Genomic DNA, 12828 nt, shown 5'->3' with positions numbered 1-12828 from the left:
TTCTAAACCACTGAGGTAGATGGGGACTTGTTTTAAAATGTAAAGAAAACAACAGAGAAACAGCAACGTAATCCAAGTCTCTGTCAGCTTTGAAATCCAAAATAGATTTCAAAAGCCAAGATCTACACTGTAGCTTGGACTTGGATTGTTGAGGACACGCTTTTTATTGGTTGTTTTTTATGTTTTACAACAAGTCCCCATCTACTTCAGTCATTTAGAAGGATGCTGCAACGCTGTTTGGCTGTGAAGCTCCAGAATTGTTATGTGGACTACTAAACTTCTCTCTGACTTTACATCAACATGGGCATGAGTTGATAATAACTAAATTTAAATTCTTGGGTGAACTGTTCCTTTCAGGCCAACTTTCTAAAAGCAGTTTAGATTGAAAACCTTGGGTAAAGACCTTCATGTAGAGATACTCTTTACATTTCATTTGGTAAAAATATTCCAACCTCTGTTCCCATTATTAATGATCACATGAACTTGGTAACAAAGGACATTGCACTAACTGTGCTGTTTTATTTTCATAGCTCTGTCCATTGGTTCTATTGGTTATGATAATGGTTTACTCCCCAATGTAATTGCTGAGAAGGCAGAGGGGCAAGAAACAGAAGCAGTCATGTGACCAGTAGGTTGTAATCAAATCACCAGACAAGCCAAGAGAAAGCAAAGACCAAATTAATTTTTCCAGCAGCACGCCATTGTTGTGCACACTCACTGTTTTTCTATGCAATGATGGATTTTGACCTCCAAAACCAAATAATGTGGTAGCTAGTCTGGCTAAACTGGCTTGTTTATGACCTGTATGATGTCTGACTGCTCACATTTGTTGCCTCAGTGGATCTATTTTTAGCCCCGATCCCAGCAATTACTTTAGTCAGTGTTATTGTGACTGAGACAAACAAATAGCCAGGGCAACAATAATAAACCACATTTTTCCTGTAAGTCACATTTTGGATAGCACAAATGTAGGTTTAAGTTTGATTTACAACAATAAGTGTATTTTAAGCTGTTTTGTTTTTGCTCAGGTTATTTAATTTATAAGTTTCCTGTCTGATTAATTGTGACAGGTTTCCACAAATTTTCTCTTCCTCTGTACTCTGATTAAAAGTTTGTTCCATCTACTGAACGATCTTTATTGCATGTTGTGAATAAACACCAGCTGCCCCTCTCGCTTTGTTTGCCGCAGGCAACTTGGTCAGCTCTACTGAAGTCAAGTAAACATCCTGCCTATAGTCTAACGTTTAGCATCATATCACATGGGGCTGGTGGTCGTCAGGATGTGACTAGGGAAGATCTTGGACATGAATGACCCAAAATTTCACTGCACCGTGGTTTTAGGTTGGATGACAACAAGGAATGACGCACAAGTGGAGTTGTCCTGTTTTGTTTTGCTGTTTCTGTCGTATGGCTCACACATGTGCAGTGTTTTTTAAGTTTCACAGTGAGTCGTCCTGCCTATTCATGAGAGCAAATGTTTTCAATTGATACTTGGCTGAAGAAAGGCACAACGTGTCCCGCGTTAGACATGCGGTACTAAACTTAGTCATCAAATTTAAAAAAAACATCCCTTGTTGATTTCACTTTTGAATGAAAACCTTTGGTGTATTTTTATGAACTCCCTGCTCCAGTTGCACAATATTTGAGCTACTACTGCTTCTCAACATTGTATTCTGTTACTAGGACAAAGCCGACACCGATTTTTGACACAAATTCTGTTGTATGTTTCAGGAATTCAGGAAGGAACAGAGTGCACCAAGTGTAAAAATGACTGGGCTCTGAGGGCGGCAATTGCACTGCTCTATGTGCTCTGTGCCCTGCTCACTATAGCAGTAGCAGTCCTCGGGTACAAAGGTAAGTCGCTTCTTGTCCAAGAAGTAGATTTTCATGTTTCTGCTACAAACCTTGACATTGTAAAGCTGTGGTCACATCACACAAATCCAACTACTTTGGTGCCTTACAATAATAAGATTGGGTTTTGAACCCACAGACTTAGATTCAATTTCACAAGCCCACTTTTTTTACAACCTACTAAGATCCTAATGTTCTTAAAAAGTCAGAAAGCCTAAAATTGTGCATGTTTAACTCATCATTAAGGGATAACATGGTATTTTATACCAACCTTCTGTTGTTTCTAGCCATGCTAGGGTCCTCGCTTTGGTCAAGACTGACAAGTCCTGACACATTTTGGACGGACTGCTATTAGAAACATAATAACATGACTGGCGGTTAGTCAGAGATGTTGCTGCTGGGTAGATGTCAAAGACTTCAGCAAAGCGACACAGTACATGAAATCAGCACAGCAGGAATGTCAGATAGGTCGGACCACTGTGTTTAACTATATATCATTACACAAAAAAGACAACAGTAGTAAACAAATTTGCAGATTCGATATATCTCTGCAATGCAAATCAACTACCTGTTGTCTAAACTTCCTGCGTATCTTGTTGTTACGTAAGAGAGAGGGAACTGTGTCCAATATTTTGGTGTAAGGCCAGAAATCTGCAGTAGAAGAGGTTTTGCAGAATAATTGACTAGTTGACTACCAAAACCATTAGTCAACACTCTGTTGTAGACTAACTGTTCTTTGGATATCATCCTGGAGTCATCCTAGTTTAGTCAACCCTTTACTGGTTTGATTAGAGAACTTTTTGACAAGAATTGAACATCATTACTGGGTTAAACGATATGATGAATCTCCTGCATTTAATCAACTATTCGACTGCTTAATGGGATTACTCGATGACTACAGAAATGCGGCTGAATCGTGAATGCCCTGGTAGAGGTTAACAAGTGTTTGCATGCTAACATGCTACACTACTAAGTGAAGCCTCAAGAGTTGCCAGCCTGGCTTTAGACTATAAGTCTTTTTTTCTTCTTTCTTTTGATTTAAAAAAAATAATAACTTGGCATAATTGAAGGCTACAAACTTCACAAGGGCCACTGGTGAAAATGATCAATTTCAGCATAGAGATAGATGTTTGTGTTTCCTTTAAAATCATCACAAATGAAATATAACAATGGAACTATGTATAGCAAATTCTCTTTATTTTTCCTCATTCTATGTACAATATTCGAACTTTGGCCTTTGTCTTTTTCTCAGAGATGGATCATATCACTGCCAACAGAATGTAAAACTAAATCCAACCAAGTCAGAAGGATGAGTCCAAGTTTTACCACTTGAAGAGACTCCCTTGACAGAATCCAGTATTTACTCTTCACTGAATTCATATCTTTAAGAGATTGGAAACAGATTTATTGTGTAACTTTGTGCTTACTGCATCCCAATTTTTTGTTAGTTCTCCCTGTTTGAACCCGGGCAATAGATACAAAAAATAAGTTATTGCAGGCGCCATCAATATGGAATGTACTTTGTGTATTGTCCAGTTACACATAGCAGATTTACGGCCCATATCAATCATAGAAAAACTGTCAAAATATCCTGCAGCAAAATGTTGACGTCCTACCTGCTCCACATGCAGGCGCCTGACCCTGGAGAACCGTGCACTTCAACAACAGACTGAACTGAATTCGTCCAGAGGGGAATGCCTTTTTTCAAAACATGGTCCACATGTCAAGATCTAATCTCAACCGTACCTCGTCAGTGCTGTCAGGTTGTTTTGGTTTTCCAGCTTTGGGTCTGTGTGAATGTGGAGCCCATGTGATTTTGATGGTTTGGCTCTAATGTTTACCAGATGACCACGCAGCGACTACCCAAACTTAACAACCCAGAGGTGATTTTATGGCTTGGTAGCAATTTGTTGTCTCGTGAACCACAGGTTGACTCACAAATGGCTGCAAGTGTCCAAAATAGTTTGAATTTGCAAGAAACCAGAGCAGGCTGGGCTCAGCGTTGTGTTTTTCTGTTGGACACCCTTTAAACAGCAACACACTGAAGTTTACTAGCAAATTCAAACACACTTTTCTGCACTAATCAAGATGTTTCTCTGTGGTGTCCCTCCAAATAATCCATTTTGTTTGAGCTTAAAAGACTTTGTTTGTGTCTGCTCCTGCAGCATCGATCAGCGTTAATCCGCTGGGCCTCATGTTGGGTAACTGCCTTAGTATGGCTCATAACTTGGGTCACAATAGGCAGCCAATAAGCTGTACTCAAATTAGCAACCTTATATAACTCATAATGCTTTTCCAATGCAGGACTGTGGGGGGTGGAAAGATTAACAGAGGGGAATAAGAAGGTATGTTAGACATACCTTCTTATTCCCCTCTGTTAATCTTTCCACCCCAGGAAAGACAGGAAAGAGAGTGTGGCAGGGATTTCTGCATCACATTACATTTTTGTCAGTATTATCAAGGTTAGATCTCAGTGCTGGGGAATAAAGTAATCTTGAAGGAATGTTATGGACAACAAATAAAACATAATGCTCATACAAAAACAAATAAATTAACATTTTAGAGGGAAAGAGTGAGGAGTTAACCAACCGCACTGTCAAACTGGACCCATGTGTTTTTGTTTGTCCCGAGTGCATGTTATTGTTTCGTGTTTTTGTCACTTCTGGAATGATAACAGTGAAAGCTTAGGATGTTTTCCAGTGCAGTTTTTAGACGCCCACATACCGACAGAAAAACAAACCGTGGAGGAAAGGTTCATGGACTCTTATTGCAGATGTGAGGAGGAGAGAGAAAGTACTGCCAGTGTGGTATTCATAATGTGTTTAGAGGTGTTTGTGCTCATGAGCTACAGTTTTTTTTTTTAATGTACTGTAGATGTAGACGTAGATTTGTATTGATCAACAGATGCAGAGTTGCCCGGTTACAAAAAACGTAGGAAACTCTTCATCCTGTTCAACATCCTTTTGTCCAGAATTGCTGTTACAGTTTCCAGTTATTCACTGGAAGGGAATGCATACAGCAGCGCCCTCTGCTGTTCAGAATCAGTCACGATTCGATGAGACCCAAAAGATTAGGATTGTTTAATGAAGTAAAATGAAAGTGAAATGAGAGTGCCATTTCAAGGATTTTAATCTGGTCATTAAACTGTTTTTTCCCTGAAAACCACATCAAACGTTTGAGATTTTTGCCGCTGCAAAATGTACTTTACTGATTTGAAGTAAACTCACTCATTAAGCAGGTGAATGGTTCCAAAGAGTGTTATATTATGTCCTTGAGTATTTACATTTTCTGCTACATTATGCTTCTACTCCACTACATTTTGGAGGCAAATATTGTACCTTTTTCTCTCTACAGTACATTCATTTAATAACTTTAGTTACCAGTTTCAGATTACATGCTGCGTCTGAGCCAAATGAGTGCATATTTAAATTAACATATTTTATCAACAGTCAGATAAAACAAAAAACAACAACACCGATTGAGATAATCAGAAAAATGCTGACTATCAGATCTGATAATTGGTATATACCTACATGTAAATATATGTATAATTGACTTGTCTGTCATATCTGTGAGGTGTTTTTTCTCATTGTTATCACATTGCTGTCTGTTTAACTTCAATCATTGCTTTGTTTATAATATACTTATCTATTTTACACATTCTGTTCCCTCTTTTGTCAGTGGTCCAGAGAATGGACAACGTCACGGAGGGCATGCAGAACTATGGAGGCAAGATCAATGCTGTGGAGACAGACCTGAAGAAACTAGGTAAGTCTCATGAACACAAGATTAGATAGCATATACTGTTGTGCACATGGAGATTTTCTTTTTATTTTCTGCATTTTCACTTTTTCAGACGATCAGGCAGGAGCAAAGTCAGTTAATTCCACAAGTGAAATCAAGACGTTCAAGTCAGATCTGGAGGCATTACAGAGCCAGCTGAACGATATCGCCCTCAGGGCAACCCAAAACAGAGACATGCTGGATGATCTTCGGATCACAGGAGATGACTTGCAGAACGGCCACGTCTTCCTGCAGAGTTTTCTGGAGGGCAACGCGGCCTCACTGCTTGGGGTCAACCAGACCTTAGCCTCCTACAGTGGCATGATTGACGACCTCCAGACAGACACTGCACGGCTCCAGTCAGACATACAGAGCCAGGTCAAAGAGCAGAGCCAGACCCAGGTCAGTGTCAGCGCACTGAACATCACTCAGTCCCAGCAACGGAATCTGCTCAGCGCGCTGCAGAAGACGGTGGAAGACGCAGGCCAGGCTGTGCAGAAACTGAAGAACGACTATCAGGGTCTGCAGCAGACAGCCAGGCAGACTCGGGCTGACACGGAGTGGCTGAAGGAAAAGGTCCAGAACCTCCAGGTTTTGGCTGCCAACAACTCAGCCCTGGCCCGGTCCAATGGAGATGCTCTGGATGACTTGGGGGCTCAGCTCAGCACGCTAGCCAGCCAGATCCAGAACGCCTCAGTTCTGGCTGAGGGGCACGACCAGAGCCTGCGCGAGCTGATGGACCACCAGAGAGACCACGATAACGCCACCTCATCTAAGTTTGATGAGATGGAAGCGCGACTGGACAGACATGAGAACAACATGGACCGTGTGACTGGAAACGTGAGCTTCGCCTCGCAGCTCCTGGGCGCCATCAGCTCCGACCTGAATGGCCTGAGGTCCTGCGCTGAGACAGTGATGCGACACACAGACCTGTTAGTGGGGCTGAATGGGAGTGTGACGGAGGCCCAGGCGGATGGCAAAGAGCTGCGCGCCCAGCAGGATGAGCTGACAGCCAGGTTGGACAAAGAGGTCAGCAGCCTCTCTATGGTGATGGAGGAGATGAAGCTGGTGGACAGCAAGCACTCACAGCTCATCACCAACTTCACCATCCTGCAGGGTAAGATCACAAGGTGTACTTTGTGTATGGAAATTAGAGGTTGACCAGTAACAGATTTTTAAAGGCCAATATAATAATAGAAATGATCTAAGGTACACAATGACATTACCTTGACTTTGTGTATGGAGCCCTCATGTAAAACGTCCTATCAGTACAGATTAATCAGTCGAAAATTTTGTGGAAATGGTCAAAAATGTTGATGTCATAAGATGGCTTCATTTAATTTAGTCAGAAACAGCATGCATATAACTCACATCCAAATATAAGCGAAAGCTGTGGCATGCAGAATTAATTATTTTGTGTATTACTATGTATAGATAGTACGTTTTTTATAAAATTAGTACATCTACCCAACTGTCTTACACTTGTTTTATAAAAACTAGGAATAGATTCAGAGCATTTCAAATCAACTGCGCCAAATTTTGGCCCCAACTCAGTGAAAGGATTTCCATCCAAAAGAATGACTTTGAGTAGGGTTATACCTCTAGTCTCTATCACACTAATAATATTTGACTAAAAATACTGAGTACAAGAAATAGATTACAAGTTTGCCTTGTGAAACATGTTAAGACCTCAACAGTAAAGCCTCATTTATTTATTTATTTAAAAGAAAACAAAGTGCTGACAAAAAGGAGCAGTACCGCCTGGAATCAATCAATTTCTGTCGTTGGTAGTGAACAGAATTCCCCATCCACATGTCGTGATGTGTTTAAGGCCTCACAGACTACAACCCTGCCTCCGCTTTTGCCTCTTTCCTAACAGACAATTATCGCAACGTCCTCCATCGCGTTCATGTTTGTTGTTGTCAGGAACTCTCGACTCTGTGCTGACCTGTAGTGGATGTATGGCTTAGCATCAATGCAAACGCAACAGATGCAGGGAAGTGTGCGGACAGTTACGGCTCCATCGTTTGAGATGGACTTGTGTATTTTTGTACGTAACGCGGACATAAATGGGTCTTAACAGCATATTCTGACACATATAGTCCACTCATCTGCTGTCATTGTGTTTCAGGCCCACCAGGTCCAAGAGGCCCCAGGGGTGACAAGGGTCCCCAGGGGCCAGTGGGCCAGACAGGACAAAAGGGTGATAAAGGAGACAAAGGGATGCCAGGGTTGGTGGGACTTAAAGGAGAGAAAGGTGCTGTTGGACCACCGGGTGGGACAGGGCCAAAGGGTGCATCCGGGCCTCGAGGTCTTCCAGGGACCAAAGGGTCAAGAGGGTCTGGAGGCCGACCTGGAAGCCCTGGTGAGAAAGGTGACCCTGGGATTCCAGGACTTCCTGGTAGGGACGGACAGCCAGGGATGCCAGGACCGGCAGGGCCACAGGGGCCCAGAGGAGCAGCAGGTCCTGCAGGGGTGGAGGGGCCTCGCGGTCCTGTTGGACCCATCGGCCCTGCCGGTCCACCTGGGCTACCAGGGCTGCCTGCACCTGTACCGCCTCCACTTTCAAAGCCTCCTCAGCCCACTCGGTCTGCTCAGGTCCCTGAAACCCCCAAACCACCTCAACCTCCCAAACCAGCAGTGGAAGCAGAAGGCACCGTGTCCCGGCAGGTCCAGCCCCCTGTGGCCACTGCTCCAACACCCGGTGAGCTCAATGATTACAGAAGGCTGTAAAATAAATTCTGATACAACATAAGATGTGATTTTACTTCCATATTGTAATATTCTGTAAATGACTCATTCCAGGTTGCCCATCTGGATTCAGAAAGTTTGGAGACAGCTGCTACTACTTCTCCTCTGTGTCTCAGAGACTTAACTTTGACGAGTCCAGCCAGTTTTGTGCCAACATGTCATCTCATATGCTCATTATTAATGATAATGAGGAACAGGTAAATAAACATAGACCCTGGTAGTTACTTTAATGCATTCACTAACAATGAATGAAACAAACTATTTTATGAAAGAACTTAAAATCGAAGACTTATTTTTCTAAACTAATTGTCCTTCTGCTCCTCTGTCCGTAGACATTTGTGAGAAACGCAATTGCAGGAAAAGGTTATTTCTGGCTCGGCCTCACTGACAGGGAGGAGGAGAATGTCTGGAAATGGGTGGATGGAACTTTACCTGTGTTCAAGTGAGCCAAATTGGTTTTACAACAAATATACAGAGTGAATCTGTGATCATATGAATGTAACTAACAAACACATTGTATGATGCTTGAACTTTGATATATTGTTCATGCTGCTGCTCTCAGGAAGTGGAAGCCCGGCCAGCCTGATAACTGGACCCACGGACACGAACACGGCGAGGACTGCGCTGGGCTTATCCATAACGCCAACTGGAACGATTTCTACTGCACTGACCGCATCGGTTTCATCTGTGAACGTGCTTCTGACCGTCAGTACTCTCTTTATATCAGACTTTTTAGGTCTCCTATTGGAGTGTGTGTGCATTTGGCTAGTTGTTTTTGAAGGATACAGCTGGGACTATTCTATATTTTCCTACACCAACAATGTGTTTGCTCATCTCTCAATATTTTCAGACTGTGACTCAGTTCATTCCAGTCCATTCAATCGTACTTAAGATATAAATCTCTAAAAACGAGTCGCAGTAATCTAATGTCCAGGAACAGAGGTAACTGAACAGTTAGACTTAGACTTAGACTTAGACTTCACTTTATTGATCCCGTTGGGATGACTCCCTCAGGGAAATTGAATTTCCAGCAGCATACAGTTCACAATAAACTCTTAGCTAAAAATAGAAAATAAAGATAGGAATAGAACAAAATACAATAGAATACAATAAAAATAAAATAAAATAAAATAAAATAAAATAAAATAGAATAAAATAAATATAAATGTAGAGGACTGTATATGTGTTATTGTACAGAAATTATTGCACGAAAGTAAGAGTGTCCAGGTATGTATGTGAATAAATAGGTAAATAGATAAATAAGTTATTGCACAGTGACACAGTATTGCAGTATTGCCGGCTATCTATTTCCTCCTCCCCCCAAGTGAGGAGTTGTACAGCCTGATGGCATGAGGGACAAAGGAGTTCTTAAGTCTGTTGGTCCTACACTTGGGAAGGAGCAGTCTTTCACTGAACAGGCTCCGCTGGTCGCTGATGATGGTGTGCAGAGGGTGGCTGGTATTGTCCATAATATCCAGCAGTTTTTCCAGTGTCCTCCTCTCTGCCACCGTCACCAGAGGGTCGAGCTTCATGCCGACCACAGAGCCGGCCCGCCTGATCAGTTTATCCAGTTTGGATGTGTCTTGGATGTGCTGCCCCCCCAGCACACCACAGTGTAAAAGAGGACACTGGCAACCACAGACTGGTAAAACATCCACAGCAGTTTGCTGCAGATGTTGAAGTTAGTTAGTAAAACATGAGTAAATTGTGTACTTGTTGGGAACTATTTGGGGATTAATACACTTTTAATGTTGTAGTGAGTGCTGGTATTTAAACCACCTGGATGGTGTAAATTGGACTACAGTGCTCATTGACAAAACATATCAGCTTAAGATATTCCAGTTCGTGACCTTTTGACCATATCGCAGGGTCCTCATCAGGAGAGTTATTCAGTTGCCGTCAAAATGTATATGTACAAACTGTCCATGATTCTGGGCACCCTCAGGATCTGTCCTTCTTGACCTTGGAAACAATCACTATCAGTGCTTTCATTTATATCAATGGAGGAACATATCACCCACTGTGACAGTGTGGCTCATTCATGTACTTTAGGTGACTTCAGGGAATGCACATCAGATGTCTGTGATATGACACTCCCATTAGAAATGTGACCCCAAACAAAGTTTTTTTTGTCTAAATATGAAACCTCAGACACGAGAGGGCTGATTTTGAGATAAATATATAAACACATTGTTGCTGTCCTGTGAAAACCATTAATCTCCAAAATGTCTACTTTTAATGAACTAAGAAAATCATCTTATTATTCAGCTTTTTGACAATGCAAGTTTAGATTATCCCATTCTTGGGGCAAACCAAAAAGCAACATCTTGCTAAAGTTTACCTTAAAAATTAAAGTCCTGTTCGTGTCATCATTCCATGGTGAAACATTTTTACGCACGTGTCTTCATCCTTACAATAAGGTTGCATATTATGGAGGACAGAAACTGCCAAAATCGATAATAAATAAATGGCTCAAAGAATCAATTATATGCCATTAAATGCAGAAAAAAATTAGATTACAATTTAATTTAGCATTTTATCTATTAATGTAATTACTTTTTAATTCATGTATTTACGTAATCATTTCTATATTCATTTCCTTTTGCATTTTGCAAGATAATACATAGACAAATACATGACAACAAATGTAAATAAATATTTTGATAAATAAATGTACTTAAAATTAATACATTAGTAAATAAAATGGAGAAGCAAATGGGAAAATAAATAAATAGGGGAATGAATACATATCTAAATAAAGACAGAAGCAAATTTAAAAAAGAGGTGTCAGTTTATGTGACTATGTAGTCATTCATTTATTTTTAGAAGTATTTTTAGATTTGTACGCTTTTAATGACGTATATACTTATTTATTGAGCCATTCATTTATTTATTTTATTTTTGATTTTGGCAGTTTCAGTCCTCCATACAATATTACTATCCTGAGTTATGATACTAATGTTGCTATAACTGTCAATATACCAGCCTGTCAGCACATCATTTAAATGTATCTTATGTGTTTTATTTTTGTTGTTCTCTTCACAGTGAAAGTTCCAGTTTTATAGCATCCATCTAAGACAGTGTGAGCTGTCTCTGGGAGAACGATGAAGAGGCTGAAGTTGAGGTTGAAGATGGGAGGATGATGAAGGACGGGGAGGAGGAGCTCTGGATGTCTAGAGGACTCTGATATAACCAGCTCAGTCGAGCATCACAGAGACTTGGACTGATCTTTGTCTTAAAGGCACTTTACAACATAGTTTGGTGCAAAAGACAGAGCACGCACAGGCCCACTATGGTATTGATTTAGTATTTGTACTGAAGGAAACAGGAGAATGTAGGCTTTTATGTAGGCTATACTAAGTCATTATTTGGTGCAGCCACTGTTGTACAGGTGTGTCTGTAAATAATATTTCACAAAATCTGCATTGCTGGTTGGGATTAAATTTCATATTGTATTTTTTCTTGGCTGCCTTCTCAGTCTTTACACGAAAAATCTATATCAGAGGATTATGTTGTTAATAGAGTGGAACTATTTTTATACTGTCAAGTACTTCACAGATTCAGAGCTATGAATAAACTCCCGGGAAAATGATGAGCACCCACTCACCGTCAGCAAATGACTGCAAACTGAGATAATGAATAGAAGTAAACCTAGTGTGAATTTCACCTTCTGCAAACTGAAATGTCATGTTTTTGTTTTGTTTTTGAGAATAGGTGCTCAGTGTGAGCGCTGCTGCTGTTTTATGAAGGACAGTATTTCTTAGATTTTAGACTGCCAGTGCGAGTTTTATACAATATGAGGCACACTTTAACAATATGTACATTTTTTTATAATGTAGCCATCATATGATGATTTATTCATTATGCCAAGTACAATATGTGAAATATGTTACATGTTTATAATTTGCATAATCAGTTGTTATTGTTGTATGATTGACTTTTTCCAATTCATATAATGCTTCAGGACTGAGTAGCAGTTTGTAATCTGGCTCCAGGCTCATTATGCCTTAATGAAATTACCAAGTTCCTATGGATCACAATAAAATGGGAAAGAAACCGAGTGTGGAGTCACACTTTTTGTTCCATGAAATATTCTATAAATATGAAAATATATATATGAAATTAAAAGCCATTTATTTCTCAATAAAAACTAAAGAAAGGAAACTGATAGATTACTGATAACAGGCAGAGTTGTATCCGTTTATTTCTTTGCACTTTTTACAGTTTTACAGTTTAGTTTTCAGCACATAACATTGTTATGACGTGATGAGTTTTGTTTGTAGTTAGCACCTACATTAAGTCTGACTAATTGTTACAGACCTGGGATTTGTATTTACGACAGTGGTGTTGCACTCAGAAACTGTGGGGGGCCAATTTCTACATAATGTTGCTTTAAGTACATTTATTGCCAAAAAAAATATTTTGAATACTGAAGTACACTTA

General features: G+C 40.4%; 1 protein-coding gene across 1 annotated transcript in view; it reads left to right on the top strand.

Moving 5' to 3' along the window:
• colec12 (collectin sub-family member 12) overlaps window positions 1-11450 on the top strand; it is a 33639-nt gene extending 22189 nt beyond the window's left edge. Inside the window, exons 3-10 of the mRNA XM_073491168.1 lie at window positions 1732-1854; window positions 5533-5619; window positions 5708-6751; window positions 7766-8338; window positions 8440-8582; window positions 8718-8827; window positions 8948-9090; window positions 11431-11450. Coding sequence (XP_073347269.1) covers window positions 1732-1854; window positions 5533-5619; window positions 5708-6751; window positions 7766-8338; window positions 8440-8582; window positions 8718-8827; window positions 8948-9090; window positions 11431-11450 — 2243 coding nt within the window. The remainder of the gene's footprint in view (window positions 1-1731; window positions 1855-5532; window positions 5620-5707; window positions 6752-7765; window positions 8339-8439; window positions 8583-8717; window positions 8828-8947; window positions 9091-11430) is intronic.
• The last annotated feature ends 1378 nt before the right edge of the window (window positions 11451-12828 follow it).

Source organism: Pagrus major, chromosome 21, assembly GCF_040436345.1.
Source record: "Pagrus major chromosome 21, Pma_NU_1.0".
Lineage (NCBI taxonomy): Eukaryota > Metazoa > Chordata > Actinopteri > Spariformes > Sparidae > Pagrus > Pagrus major.
Note: the sequence above shows the minus strand (reverse complement) of the source record. Positions and strands in the feature narration are given on the sequence as shown.